The 16,039-nt window shown below is 42.4% G+C and overlaps 1 protein-coding gene across 1 annotated transcript; it reads left to right on the top strand.

Annotated features, from left to right (window-relative positions):
* The first annotated feature begins 4,211 nt into the window (after positions 1–4,211).
* Positions 4,212–6,626, top strand: LOC143381434 (mannose-binding protein A-like). The gene is made up of 4 exons (XM_076835050.1): positions 4,212–4,392; positions 4,770–4,886; positions 5,599–5,673; positions 6,253–6,626. The coding sequence occupies exons 1-4, from the start codon at positions 4,212–4,214 to the stop codon at positions 6,624–6,626; spliced, it is 747 nt and encodes a 248-aa protein (XP_076691165.1).
* Positions 6,627–16,039: the final 9,413 nt, after the last annotated feature.

Raw genomic sequence — 16,039 nt, 5'->3', positions numbered from 1 at the left:
CTATTATTTTCCCCAATGAAAAATAAGAAAATTTGAGGCACATTGAGGTTAAATTGATTTTTTTTCCATCATACAGTCAATCCATGGTCTTATAAAGACAGAAAGTCAGATTCCAAAGACTATGCTATTAATTATCCGTACACTTTTGGACTTAAATAACTGTTTTTTTAAAAATTGTGTTTGTTTGCATTTGTGCTAATATATTATTATTGTCTAAGAGTATACTTTTTTTTGTCAGGTCTTTATTCATTATGATTTAAATGCTTAGCTAAGCCATTTATATGAAAGAGGATTATCTTTCTCTGAAGATTTGGTAACATCTTAAAACCTTTTTTTTTTTTTAAAAATAAGAATAGTGGATAACTTTTTACTTCTCTTTCTTTGTGATTTATGTGTCATTCTAACACTTCTTGGGCCAATTCTAAATTGCTTACTAACACCTATTTTTCTAGTTTGCAATCATGTTGCTATGAAAATACATCGCTATAAAAAATTTGTACATAGTATATTTTTTTAATGTCAATACTGTCCATATTGTCATATTCTTCTCTTTTCCTTCCTGATTTATTTCTTATACTTTTCCATCAATCATTGCAACAATAAATCTGTATCACATACATTTTTGGTTGTTGCTCTGAGTCTTCCATTTTGCTGGGCTTTGGCTGATCTCAGCTGAGCTTGCCAGGACTCAGCACAATGGGCTGGACCCAGGGCTTTCAGGTGAGTTCATGTCTATTCTGCATCATGTAATTATCCTGATATTAATGGCTTCCAGGGACATATTCTTCCCATGGTTGGGAAAGAAACACAAGAGGCCACATTAACTTACAAGCACACTTGAAGCTACTGTTCCCTTCCTATCTACTCAGAGTCACAGGGCCAAACCAAATATCAAAGGGGCTAGGTTGTTTACTCCACATACTCCAGTGGGAGCCTCTACAAAGTACTTTAGCAAAGAGCTTGGATTTATAATTCTATCCTAAGAAGGAAGTTAAAATTGGAAACAATCATCTAAACTACCACAGTCATCTTTGCCAAGTTTAATGGGTATTTTTTTTTTGCATTTTATTTCATTATTTCATTTTATTTCATTACTAGCTCTATTGTTTTTTCTTTTCTTTATTTCTTTATTTTAATTTATATATGACAGCAGAATGCATTACAATTCTTATTACACACATAGAGCACAACTTTTCATATTTCTGGTTGTATACAAAGTATATTCACACCAATTGTGTCTTCATACATGTACTTTGGATAATAATGATCATCACGCTCCACCAGCATTTCTGACCCCATGCCCCCTCCCTCCCCTCCAACCCCTAATTTTTTTTCTTCTTATTGTTCATTAACTTAATTTAAATTTATCTTTAATTATATATTTTTAAACATACAGTTGCCCCTTAGTATCTATAGGAGATTGAATTCCTGGTCCCTACAGGTATCAAAATCTGCAGATACTTCTATGTATATATATTGTATTTGCATACAATTTATGCATATCCTACTATGTACTTTAAATCCTCTCTGTATTACTTATAATACTTAAGCCCATGTAAATAGTTGATTTACTGTATTGTTTAGGGAACAATGATAAAAAAAATTTTGTATATGTTTAGACAGACATGATATATATATAACTTGGTTGAATCTGCAGATGCAGATGGATAGTGAGAGTGGCTGTTTATTATCTATTGTATGAAGTCCATAGTCCTTGGAGGACTATTTTTGGGGCTTGCTGTTTCTGTCGACTCTCATTCTGCTTATTTCCAACATATTTGAGATTTTTTACAAGGTGAATTTAAATTTATCTCATCTCCTTTTAAGAAAGTCCTGTGGTATCTGGGTTGATGGTAAGGTTTTCCATTGCCTGTATATCTCCACTGCACTAGGTGTGACAAGCTGGGACACGTAAAGCACAGTTTTTCATTTAGGAATAAATACAAAATCCAGTAATAATAATAAAGAATTTTGATAGTAATAAGTTCACTAATTCCTGGTGCCTGGCAGGCTCTCTGTAACAGGGAGAGCTACTGAATGGGGTACGGTGACTTGAGTATACATGAGCTGTCGGCCCTTAAGAAGCCAAAATGCCAATCATAATACAGAATTTAAGGTAAATGACCCGACCTTGCTTCCCACCGGGGAAAAAAGCAAACTTCTCGAGTTGTTTGGTCGAAGTGTTTCAAAGCATTACTGTGAGTTTGGGTGAAGGCAGGCATCAAAGGTCACATTAGGAATTTGGTCATTTGATCAGAGTCCAGCAATAAGCAGTGGATGCTTCCAGACAGCGTGGCCTGTAAGAGCCACAGCCTAATCTGGCACATGCTCCTGCTCCAGGTCTCTGCTTCTTTCCTTGCTCTCTTACTGGGTGCTTCCTATGTGCCCAGCCCTGGGATGTACCATGGGGACAAGGAATTGAACTGGACACAGTTCCTGCCCAAGAACAGTAACAACACAGGTGAAGTAGACACAGAAGTTAGCTCTAGTCAGAGGAAAGCCAAGAGTGCTGCTCTGAAGACACAGTGCTACAATTTGCAATTGTTCCATCAATTTTTCTTGAGCACTGGCAGTTTGTAAACACTGTCCTAGATGGACATGCATCAGCTGTGAGCAAGATGTCAGCTCATGAAACTCTCATTCTAAAGGGGTGAGGTGGTCAATAAGCAGGTAATCAAATAAACAACAAAAATTCACACAGAGAAGCAGAAAATTAGAGCAGAGAATCATTATTTATCAACATGTGTACTTAAAATTTATTGGTTAGGAAAGACCTTTCTCCCAAGACAATATTTAAGATGAAATCTGAATGACAGCAAATGACAATGCAAAGACACAGGCAAGTGTCTGGGTAGAGAGACCAGTTGGTGCAAATGCTCACATTCAGCTTTGAACTTAAGTTGTCTGCAAATATGTCTTTCCCTTGTCCTAGCTCTGTGTCATGTCCCAAGAAGATATTTGACAAATTTCCTGGATGATGAGGGAAAAGTGAGTTTACCCAGGGTTATAGGTCTTTCATGTCTCCACCCTGGCCCTGCAATAAATGAAACCAAATGAAGGGATGAGAACAATGGATACAGAGATGTATGCTAGTGTGTGCATGTGTGCGTGTGCATGAACACATGTGTTTGTCTGGTATAACATCTGTGCATGTTTGTTTTGGAAATAAGTATCTAGATGGAACCATGCTGAGAGCTTGTGACTCTATAGGATCAGAGTGACTGAGCTGTACAAATGGATGTGTGGGTGGGACAGGTGAAGGAGGAGTTGGTTTACTATAGAGACACTGCCTAGAACTGTTCTGGAGACCCCACCAGCATCCCAGGAGAACTACCTAGTTATAGCAGCTCCAAGAATGGTTGTTTATTAGAATTTAATTTTATTTTCATTTATTCATTATTTTTTTGCAGTGCTATGGGTGGCATCCAGGGCCTCATATATGCAAGGCAAGTGTTGTACTGCTAAACTACATCTCCAGCCCAGGATAGTTGTTTATTAATCTGGGGTTGAAGGCCAGGCCAGTGTGGTTCTTGGTCACCAGCCTAATTGGGCCTGACATTGTTGAGGCAGCTGCCAGAAGCCTGAGCTGGAGGGCTCCCTTCCCTGCATTGCCTCTGTGCCGGGTAAGTCATTTCTGGAGGAAAGAGGTGGAGACCTGGGGCTACAGTCTAGCTTCATGGCTTGAACCTGGTGAGGACTGAGTAGAAGCTTTAGAAGGGTCAATAGGCCCACCTGGGCTTCTGACTCTATGATTCAAGGCATCTGTGTCTTTCTTGGATCCACTTGACCATCCGTAAGCTAAAGGTGATCTTTTCCAAAGGAAGTGATGAGTGGGGTGTGAGTGCACCAGTACCATATAGAAACCTTGACTGTGGACTCCAGGACCAACAGGAAAGGAAGGAAGGAAGGAAGGAAGGAAGGAAGGAAGGAAGGAAGGAAGGAAGGAAGGAGGGAGGGAGGGAGGGAGGGAGGGAGGGAGGGAGGAGAGGGAGGGAGGGAGGGAGGGAGGGGAGGGAGGAAGGGGAAAGATGTCAAAGGATTGATCACAAGAGTTCCCTTCCAACCAGACCTCTCTCCAACTGGTCCTGGAGAAAGGGAAGGTGAAGGGCCCTGACAGGCCAGGGGAGGCAAGCACAGGTAGCAGCATATGCTGACTCAACAAAATGAGATGATTTTTTTCCTTTGACTTTCTCCACTCTGAGGTAAGGACCATGTTCCTGTTTCCATTACTCCCTGTCTTTCTCCTGAGTGTGGTGACAGTGGCCTCAGAAACAAAAACATGTGAGGATGCCCAGAAGACCTGCTCTGTGATTACCTGTGGGATCCCTGTCACCAACGGCACTCCAGGCAGAGATGGGCGAGATGGACTCAAGGGAGAAAAGGGAGAGCCAGGTACATGACGGGCTGCTCTGTCTTCCTGAATGTCGCCAGCAGGGGACTGTTCCACATGAGGGATGTAGCAGAGACCTGGGGAGGCTCAGCTTTTATTATGGTGGATATTGGTGCACCTGACTAGTCCCTATAACACACCACTGCCTTCCAAACAAAGGTGCTCTCTGCCTCTCCAAGATCCCACACTTCCATAGAAATTGGGGGTGTGTGATTGCCTTCAGGACAGCCTTCTTGCCCTGGGATGCAGAAGTACTTTCTTCTCTGAGTCGCTACTAGTTCCCTGGTTCTTTCCTGGGGTCAGTGTGAATCAAGTGTTGAGTTCTTAGAGAGGGAAAATGAGTAATGATCATGGCTCATTGTTCCTTGCTTTGTAACAGGTCAAGGGCTCAGAGGTTTGCAGGGCCCTCCAGGGAAACTGGGGCCTCCAGGAAATACAGGGGCGCCTGGGGCTCCAGGACCAAGAGGCCAAAAAGGAGATCGTGGAGATAGTTCGGGTAAGGAGCACACCCCAGTAAGATCTGGGAACTAATAAATAAAAAAAAAAGAAATTTGTGTATTTAAAACAAAAATAAATAAATAAATAAAAACAAAAGTTATATTTCAACCAAAAAAAATTATTATAACATTACCATAAGCAAAAGGCGAAGAAAAGAATCCAGGATTATAGTCACAAGTTGCTAAGGGTGACTAAGTCTATTAGTCAACTTTTCTCACTGTGAGAAAATCAACCTAAAGTAGAAAAGACTAATTTGGCCCATGGTTTTAGAGGAGTCCATCTGTGCTCTCAGGCTCCACTGTTTCTGGGTCTGTGAGGAAGTAGAACATCATGGCAGAAGGGTGTAGTGAAACAAAGCTGCTCACCTCATGGCAGCCAGAAGCATAAAGACAGGGAGGGGGGAGTGGGGACAAGATATGTCCTCAAGGACAAAGCCCCCAGTGACCTACTTCCTCCTAAAGTGTCCACTATCCCCCAATAATGCCACCAGCTGGGGACACTCCAGATCCAAACGATAACATCAAGATATAACTGGGAAGACAGAAATACAGTTAATTTTTTTTGCTTCATTTTGATTTCTTTTTTCTTTTTTTTTTGCAACAAGCTTACATTTAAGTAAGCCAAAAAAAAAAAAAAATCCTTTTCCAAAATATTCTGTTGTCCAATTTGAGGTCTTCTTACTAAATACCCTTGTCTCTATTGCTTTGCAGCTGCTGAGACTAAACTGGCTAACTTAGAGAGAGAGATAAGGAACCTGAAATCAGAATTGGACCGCATTAAAAAGTGTAAGTCTTTTCTCTGCCCCCAACATGTACTTGACCCTCACTTTTTTTCTTCAGCATGAACTAGATTTGGAGGGAGAGTGGAAGAGAACTAACACTTAGGAGTACTCAATACATACCAGGGTCTGTGCTGGGTTGTCATTTTCCTGTAATAGGGCTTCATTCAATCCCCTCACCAATGTCAGTTGTGGTTGTTATATGTGTTTTGTCTGCAGATGAGGAAGAAGTGAAGAGAGATCTGTTGTCTCCAAAGTCTTTGCTCCTTTCTCAACATCCACTGTTCCTACATGGTTGTTGGTGCCTGATCCTGTCAGTGAGGCCCAAGCATGTCTTCTCTGTCCACCAAGTGCCAGGGTAGTTTTTAACCAATGTAGGTCTCAAGGATGGGATCTGGCTGTCTGCCAGAGGTTATGTCCCTTCCATGACTCTACAGCTGGGAAGTGGCCTCCTCATAGTCTCTGACAGAGGGCATTAGCTTGGGCATGGTACTATTTTTTAGAGTCCAGTTCCCAGAGAAGGGCTTTTTCACCTATTGTCCTGAGCTGGGCTCCAGTCAGCCTCATCTACTCTTTGTGATTTCAGTGCAAGCCTTCTCTTTGGGCAAAAAGTCTGGAAAGAAGTTCTACGTGACCAATGGTGAAAATATGCCTTTTTCCAAAGCGAAGGCTTGGTGCACAGAGCTCCAGGCCACTGTGGCTGCCCCCAAGAATGCTGAGGAGAACAAGAACATCCAACAGGTGGCCAGAGACAATGCCTTCCTGGGTATCACAGATGAGGTTACAGAAGGCCAGTTTATGTATGTGACAGGAGGGAGGCTAACCTACAGCAACTGGAAGGCGAATGAGCCTAATAACCATGGCTCAGGGGAGGACTGTGTGATTCTCTTGAAGGATGGACTCTGGAATGATGTTTCCTGCTCGTCCTCCTTCCTGGTTGTCTGTGAGTTCCCAGCCTAAAGCACCTCATTTCTCTGGCCCTTCCTTGTCTCCCTGCTGAGCTCTATGTTGCTTCAAAAGAGAATTCAGTGCTGGTTTCCCATGGCTAGAGTTAAGTCATTCCTGTTTGGAGAAGGAACTAGAGTGAAGGAAGCATATTTAATCGTGGGATGGGGAAATGGCAGAAGCTAACTATGGGGCACAAGGATCTGGTCCAGCCCAGGGACATTGTCTTATCAGAACAGTACTGAGGCAGATTCAGCCATTGAAAGGGCCAAATAAACTCTCGTCTTTTACAGTGAGGACACTCAACCTGCCAGAGGGACCCGTGGAGTGCCATACCTGTGTTAGAATAGATAGTAGATCTCAGGGACAAAGACATCCAATTCCTTCTTTCCAATAATTGCACTCCTTGGTGCCAATTCTCCTTTCCTAAACCCTTCCCCAGGGCCAGCCTAGCACTCTCCATGCTATGGATATTGTCTCTTGGTTTCATGAGTCACCCCCGGGCACCTTCCATTTTCTGACTATAATATCTGGCAATATCCATATGAGTGACAACTATTAGTCCTAAGAATCCCCTTACCCCACTCAACTTCCTGTGGCTTTTCTTTAGCCACTAGAGTAAACTTGAGGGCAAAGAATATCTTTTCCTTCCTGCATAATTTTAAGGGGATGATTCAGCATCATGGTACATACCAGCAGCATGGGAGGAGACAATTGCAGGGTGTGCCCTTCTCACAGACATTGTTAGTCTCTGTCCCCACTGTCCCTTCCTTTCATGGTAGCATTCTATCTCCATTGTGGGTCAGTGTCCCATTATTAGTATACACAAGAGGACAAACTCTCCCCAAGTGAGTTCTACACCCTAAGGGTCCAATTCTGCAGGACCAGCCAGTCAGCAAATGCAATCTCCTCTGAGCAGCGTTCTGCTGTGATTTTGGCTCATGATTCTGCTTAACCATGGGAGGTTTTTCAACTACCTCAGGGTGAGGAGATCTGAGATTTCAAAGCATCTATGCAGCAAACCAGGAGAAGAGGATGAATTGCAACTCCAGCTGCATGCCCATCACAAAATGAGATTGGAAAATAATTCATAAATGGAACAAGGGCCACTTTCACTTAGTGAAAAGTTTTTGGTAACCTTTGTTTTCTGCTTTATTTCTCTTTGTATCTGAACTACCAAGAGAAGCACTCGGTGGCTAATAACTGCTAGACTAATATTTGTTAAATGAATACATCAAAGAATTACAAATGAACAAATGGATTGGCTACCGAGAAGTGACTGTCAGGCCATACTTCTTCCTGCCAGGAGGTCGGGGTGAGGGACCTTCTGCAGAGCTGTCCAGGCAGGCGTGGGAGTTGGATTGGGACATGCTGAAGGTACTGGGGCCAGCAGGGTAAAAGTGATAGGACTTTTGTCCTTGGTCTCTAGCACACCTAGACTGTCACATTACCAAATTTTCTTTAGCTATTGCGATTGGCAGTGATGAAAACATTTTTGTGAAATACAGCAGAACAATTCACTACTTTTAATTGAAATCCAGGCTACTTACCAATGGCATTGGAAACTGCTTAAAACTTAGAGGCAGCTATGAAACCATGTATTAAGGAAAATAGAAAAAGGAAAGACTAGAGACTTTTTAGAAAATGAAAAATATATATGTATGATGACCCAGAATGACTGTAACCAGCACATAAGTTTCACCTAAATTTTCTCACAGCTACAACAGCTAAATTTTCTCACAGCTACAATAGGTAACTCTTACATAATTCTTTCTTATTTATGGTAAGGGTGAGGGGTTGTTATGGTATACCCAAGATGAATGTCCCTTTTGTTATACTGTGCATAAAGGACAGTCTCTACACTATAAAACTGCAGAAGATTTTTGTCAGCTGCAAGGATGGTTTCCCAACAGGTGAGGGTCACCGGCTCAGTTCCGGAAATGCAATAAAAACTTTTAGGACAAGCTCAAGCTCTTCTGTTGTCCTCTCAGTCAGTTTCTGTTTATTTTGTCTCCCAGCCCCCTTCCTCCTGCATCCCTCCATTACTAGAGCTTCACATTCCTGCCCCAAGAGTTCTCTCGGCCACAGGGACCCATCCTCCTTCTCTCTTGCCCTATCCCTGGCCACTTAAAGAGTCCCTGATGGTACTCTCAGCCCCCCCTGCAGGGCATGCAGTTTTCTCAAGTGGATAGAGCTTGTTCTTCCCCTGATCCAGCAGTTGATGGTCCTTTCAGAGCTCCTCTCTCTATATGTCTACCCCCTTCCCACCACCATTTTGACCTCAACCTAGAACTCTCTCTCTCTCTCTGTATTCACTTTCCAACGGACCCCTATCAGGAAGCTTTGGAGAAGCTTAAAATATGGAATTCTTGTAAGAGTCCAAAGATAGAAATTACAGTTCACCCAGGCCTCCCAGCATACCTAGAACAAGAAAGAAATGATGGGTTCAAGGTGTCCCTCCAGTCTCTTTTTCCCTCTCCTCCAAAGGCTGAAGGCAGATGGTTCTTTACTAAAGGATGTACAATGATTGACATCTCTTGCATATCATTTTAGTCAGCTTTTGCATTGCTGTGGATAAAATTGCCACTTGAGGAGGAAGTTTATTTTGGCTCATGGTTTTAGAGGCCTATGGTTGGTCAACTCCATGGCTCTGGGCTGGAGGTAAGGCACATCATTATGGCAGAAGGCATGATGGAGGAAAGCAGCTGAGGACATGGTGATCAGGATACGCACGCACGCACACACACACACACACACACACACACACACACACAGAATACTCTTTTCACCAGGGGAACAAACAAACAAACCCCAAAGATACACCCGAAGTGACCTACTTCTCTAAACTACTTGCCTACAGTTACCATTGTAATCCATATTAATGAATAAATCCACTGATTAGATCATACCTCTCATAATCTGATCATTGCAACTTGAAAATTCTTAAATTGTCTCACACATGAGCTTTTGGGGAACACTTCATTCTACACCATAACACATACCAACGAAGCTGGACACTCCAAGAACAGATATTAAGGGACCACAGGCAGCATGTTCTCCTTGAGAGTGTAGGAATGGAGATGACTAAGAGGAATCTTTTGAGCCTCATTGTTCTAAAGGAATAGGTGTCTCTGCTACCCATTTTCCATGCTGGAAATGTTTTTGGAACAGGGAGCTGGCCACCTCTGAGCTTCGGTCTTTCTTTGCTGCTCTTTGCACAGAATGAAAACCTGATGGTCATGCTGCAGAGCATTCTTGGAAAGGAAGTCAGTGTTCAGAAGTCTATGAAGCCTAGACTCTGGCTCTGGAGCCATTCCCAGGGGGAGAAAAAGGCACAGGTCACTGTGTACCATATTAGGGTTGAAGAAGAGATGGTTTGGTAGGTGGAAAGTTCTAAGTTTGGAAGCAAGAGACTCTCGATTGAAGTTAACTCCCTATCAATGATGCACTGAATGGTATGTTGACTTTCTGGGCCACAGTTTCCCAGGCTTTACCTCAGTCTCTAAAGAGTTCTGTCTTCAAAAGCTATAGAAACCAGTGGTCACATATAGATGCAGACTGCAGGATCATTTCAGGAATAGAGTTGCCGGATCTGAAATCTGCTTTCAGTTTTTTTTGCCTATATTTGACTAAGCTAATTGTGGGGTAAAAACCAGCTATTTCTGAAATCTATAGAAAACAAATTTGGGTGAGTGATATTGGCCAAATTATATTGTTATATTTTATAACATGTGCATGCACAGATATATAACAAATAATCCCATCAGGATGTACAACTAGAATGCACCAATAAAAAATGTGGGGGAAAAAAAAGAAAAGAAAAGAAAAGAAAACCACTCTGGGTAAGTTGGAAGGGCAAATACAAATCGTCCATGAGTTGGAGACTTTGGGCTTAAATTGTGTCTTTGAGTCCATGTTCTTCTGTGGAAGCTGAAACATGACCAGTATGACCATAATTACCAAAGCTTGTAACATTCAAGGCCCAGATTCCATCTCAGGTTCCAGATCCTGGAATTTTAGGGACTTGATCCTACAGGACAATCTTTCTTTAAAGTTCTACAACTCTGCTTCTGACACCTTTGGCCTTGCTCCACCCAGAGTTGGGGACTCAGGGTAGCAACTGACGCCTGCCATTCATGTCTGTCAGATCTCCTTCCCTTCAGGGGTGGGCAAATCTTCTTTCTCTGTGGCTGCCTGAAATTGATCAGTGCCAAGAGTCAGGCTGTGGACTATAACCCGCCTCCATCCCCTTCATATGACATGCTGAGCCTCTGACTTGGGAGGTTGTTTGCTTGTTATTATGTAAATGATCTGTGCTTTGGTAACTGCCAGGAATCAGAGATTTCTTTTTCTTTTTTTTTTTTTTTTCCTTTCTCATTAACCAGGAATAGATCTGATGTTATCAAGTGGCTGGAGATGTCAGGAAGTGGATTTTGTAAAGTGATGTTGTCCTAGTAACCCTGAGTGGCTGATAGATTCCCAGGAAAGCAGGAGGAGCTCAGGAGGCCATCTGGGAAGGGTGCTTCTGACCCTGGTGACCACTGTGTGGGGAGGGTGCAGAGCCTCTAAGAAGGAAGTGGTGGTTTGTCCAGGCAAACACAATTTTCATGTTTTAAAGAAATAGGGTGCAAGTAGCCCTTTACTAACTAAACAAATGCTTCAGGCTAGCCACTGCCATGCCACAGTCTCACCTGCCTTTTCCTGGCAGGTGGATGGTTTGTGCCACCTCATGTGGCCCTTCAGCATAGAGACCAGAATTGACTGGAATGCTTGATAAAATTGTAAGATCTGGTTCCATTCTGGACCCAGTGAATTAAAATATCAGAAATATTCATCTTAGTGAGGTCCTCAGGTGATCTGGAAGTTTGGCCAGTTTTGGAAATCATTGCCCCAAGAAAATGCAGTCACCATAGGGGCTTTCTGCCTGGCTTTCACTCTCACAGGGTGACTGTTATGGGGAGTCACCCCAGAAAGCACTCTAAGTCTAAATTCAGATCAAAAGAGAGCTTTATTTACCTGGCCAGAAACTGTCACCCACCACAGAGACTCAAGCTCTCTGGGAGGACAGCAGCTTCCTGGTCCATCCAAAGAGAATATAAGCGCAAAACCCACAACATAGTGACTTGCTTATCGTCACGTAAGCTAGCCAATTATAGAAATTAAAACATTAATAAGTGGGACCTGTGGGCTCTAGGCAGGACTGGAATTTTCCAGTCAGCAAGCAAGTGGTAAACATAAGCCAAAAAAAAAGCATTAGCTTTGCAGTTCAGTTGACCATAGTCCTGGGTTCAAGCAGGTGCTAGACAGTTGTATCCTGAATTTGGGGCGGGAGTCAGCGGGGTGAGAATCTACTTCTAAGTCATGTAGACCCAAAAGGGCATTCACGCCCAGGATGTACTCACCACAACCACTGCTGCGTCCTGAGTAGGGTACAATTTGTGGGGTACAAAGTTCAGAAAGACATTTTTTTTTTTTTAAATAAGAAAACAGCTTTCATTTCAGTTTCTCAGAAACAGCTCTTGTAATAGTTTTTTATAGGAGACAGCAAAAAGGAGTCTTAGGCCTGTTTATGACAGTTCTTACTTTATAATAGTCTTATCTTACTTATCAAAATCTTATATCTATAATATATATTGTTTACTAATATATAACCTATAACTTACACTCTTATTGATTGTATTTATCAGTTTCACATCACAACAGTGACCAAGTAGCAGATATCAGGGTTTCTCGATTCCTTGTAGGCCCATCACGAGGCAAGTGGTTCTGTTTCATTTAGAGTGTCACACCTTGTTATGGTTGGGATATGATGTATCCCTCCAAAGCTCCTGTGTTAATGCAAGAATATTCAGAGGTGAAGTAATCAGATCATGAGAGCTGTAATCTAATCAGTTCATGCTAATTTGAATAGGCTAAGTGGGTGGTAACTCTAAGCAGCTGGGGCATGACTGGAGAAGGTGGGTCACTGGGAGCATGCCCTGCAAGGTTTCATCTTCCCTGTGACCCCTTACTCTTTCTCTTTCTCTCTCTGTTTCCTGGACACCATGAACAGCAGAGTAGCACTCTTCTATCATGCCTTTCTGCCATGATGTTCTGCCTCACCTTGGCCCAGAGCAATGGAGTAGGCCAACATGGACTAAACCTCTGAAACCATGAGCCGAAACAAACCTTTCCTCCTCTAAGTGGTTCTTGTCAGATATTTTGGCCACAGCAACAAAAACCTAATTAACACAGATCCTGAACAATCTCTCTCAACTCACCAGTGTCCCGCTAGTAAAAAACAACTGTGGACCCCATTTTTTTCCTACACATTTCTAGGTACTTACTGCCCCCTGTGACTTCAGGGAGTGAGTCTGGGGCTAAAACAGCTCTAGGAGTCTCAAAGTATGGGAGACTGGCCCCTGGGACTCAGACTGGAGACCTGTGTGTTCACAAGGTTGGGCTGTTTGTACATTTTTTTTTCTTTTTTGCAAGTGTGAATGTGTGTTGAGTGTCTCTATGGAGATCAACAGACCTAATGCTTGAAATTTCCTGCATCCTATTGCTAGGGGTCTCAGCCCTCACCGTCCCCTCAAATCTGGATAGTTCCAGAGACGCTTAGTGCAGAGTATTTGTGTTTGGTCACTTATTAAAAGTCTATAAGTGACCCTAAACTGTGTTGTAGGATGCTGGGGGCTTGACAGAAATTGTTTGTACAGTAGCATAACCTTCTGTGCAGATCTTGGATCACTGCTGCCCTCATCTGCGTCCTTATGTGATCACTGAATCTAAGATGACTCCAACATCAGTTACCAATATAACATTTGTTTTATTTTCTTCTCAGGAGTTATAGATATTGACTATTTTGGCTGATTATTTGTTTGAATAATATCAGATCATTAAGAGTGAGGACTCTTGGGCTGGGGTTGTGGCTCAGTGGCAGAGCGCTTACCTCACACATGTAAGGCATTGGGTTCGATCCTCAGCACCACATAAAAGTGAATAAACAAAATAAATATATTGTGTCCATGTGTAACTAAAAATATTTTTTTTAAAAAAACAAAGAGTGAGGACTCTTTCAGGGCACACTGTAACCACAGCAACTTGGGAGACTGAGGCAGAAGGATCATAAGTTCAAGACAAGCCTCAGCAACTTATGAAAACTTGTCTCAAAGTAAAAAAATTAAAAAAGGACTAGGGAGGTAGTTCAGTGGTAAGCACATCTGGCTTCAATCCCCAGTATTAAAAAAAAAAAAAATAGTGAGGACACTGAAACTAGACTGACTGCCTAGATTCAGATCCTGATTCAGATCCTGGCTTCATCACTTTGCAGCTGTATGACTTTGGGCAAGTTGCATATACTCTCTGTGCTTTAGTTCCTGTGGGAGACCATCCTTACACATGACTGGGTCACACTCCCCTGCTGGGTGCTGAGGCGCTCAGTCGCAGAAATGTGGCAGAGTTTTCCCCACCCTTCTTGGGTTCAAGGGTTGGTGTCTCGTGCATGGGTGTCTCTTGCTACATAGGTGAAGCTATGCTCACGTGTTCCTTTGTAATATAACCCCTTGCCCTGTTTAGGATAGAATCTTCCATGGAAGTGCCTTGTGTGTGTCACCTTCTCTTACTGTGCCCTTGGGGTGTCCTACCCAGGTGTCAGTCAACCTGCTGACAGTGGACATCATGAAGATAGACTCAGCCCCCTGAAACCTGACCCCTTGCCTCATTTGAATAGCTTCTCCTCAATAAAAGGGGTCATCGCGTGCTCTCGCTCTCTTTCTGTGAACCCTTAAGGTCAGAGGAGCCGTCAGAGAGACCCCCCAAAAAAGGGTATTGTGTCTCTTTGTGGTTATTTTGTGCAGCCCAGTTAGTCCAGTTTAACTGGAGTGACCCCTGAGCCTTTTAGTTTCGAGAACAGAAACCTGGCAATTGGCACCCAACATGGGGCGTGCCCGTCAATCATACATAAGCAAGATAATATCCATAAGCCAATCATCTTCTGCCTAATGTAATCACACTGTGAGGGAACTCTAAATAAGTCTATTTCAACATTTTTTCTCCTTTTATTAAATTTGTTGCCAAAGGAGAACCATGATGAGAGAAGAAAGGAAAAGGGAAAAGCATAGAAAAGAGAAGAATTAGGCCTTTGCACCAGTGTGTGGGGGGGTGAGATTCTGTGCCTCACCTCTGTTGGCCCCCAAGCTTTCTCCTGATGGCCCCTCTGCGACTATGCCTGTCTTAGTCTGTCCCTTGAGGAATCTTACCGTCATTGACTATCCAGCCATCCTCTGGGGCTAAATAGGGTGATATGGAGTGTGCAAGGCGTTGTCCCCGCGAGGGCTCTCTGTCTCCTTGGTAGATAATGCCCCCGTGGCCTCCACACCAGCATTTACCTTAGGATCAGCAAACTTAGGTTTCTTCTCCATGGAGAGACCAGTTCACAGCACTGGGCTGGTGAGGCTGTGTTCAGGAAGGAAGGAGAAAGGCCATAGACAGACAAACAGTAATATTGTGACAAAGCTGAGACACAGATAGATGAAGAGGAGAGCAGTGCTAAGACTCGATCCCTCATAGAGAACTGGCCCTTAGTTGGTGTTACTTACATCTGGTCCATAACCACCATCCATATGGATGCAGAAGAATCCGTTATTCGAACACTGTCTTTTTTTTTCAAAAGATACTTCTAGACAGCCTGTTTACCACAGAATCAATATATAGGTATAACTGACCATTACAGTCAGGACAATTAATCTAGTTTCATGGGTGGACTTTCCAGTCCACACTGCAAGACACATTAAAGGTGGACCTGGGGAACAGGTCCATACAAGACTTTTCATAATTTTTACTTACCTGACAAGCTTGTGAAGCTGCATGGTTATCATCTCTGTAGCTGGAAATTTACCTTCCTGTGCCAGGTTTCTCAGTCATTATCATGATGACCGGTTTAAACTCTCCTTTGATATCTGATTTAATTTACTGAATCATGTTCAGTAACATTAAGACTCTCAATATTACAATTTAAGAAAAAACCTTAAAATATTTGTAAAATCTAGCGTGCGTCTCTGGGATCCTGTATTTCCCTTTTTCTTTATTTAATAAAATTGAGTAAAGCCTTAGCATACATCATAGTATCATCATGTTGAGTTATATATAATAGTACAAGTATTTAAATGATAAGAATAGATTTATCTTTTATTGATTATTATATAGACTAGTCAATCCATCCTAACAATTTAGAAAGAACCCTCAATCTCTTTGAGAGAAGGTCTCAAAATATCTCTATATTTTAGAATATTATTCTTTAAATAGGTATCTCTTAATTGCCTTTAAAAAATATGATTAAGGGTATCTTTTAGTGTAGGGAGCAGTATATAAATCTTACTGTATTTTTTTATGGACAATAGGTACAGTCAGAGAACTTATATAATATCAATGAATTTTTAAAATTTGTA

The sequence above is a fragment of the Callospermophilus lateralis genome, chromosome 15 (genome assembly GCF_048772815.1).
Source record: "Callospermophilus lateralis isolate mCalLat2 chromosome 15, mCalLat2.hap1, whole genome shotgun sequence".
Lineage (NCBI taxonomy): Eukaryota > Metazoa > Chordata > Mammalia > Rodentia > Sciuridae > Callospermophilus > Callospermophilus lateralis.
This window is presented reverse-complemented; position numbering and strand designations above follow the sequence as displayed.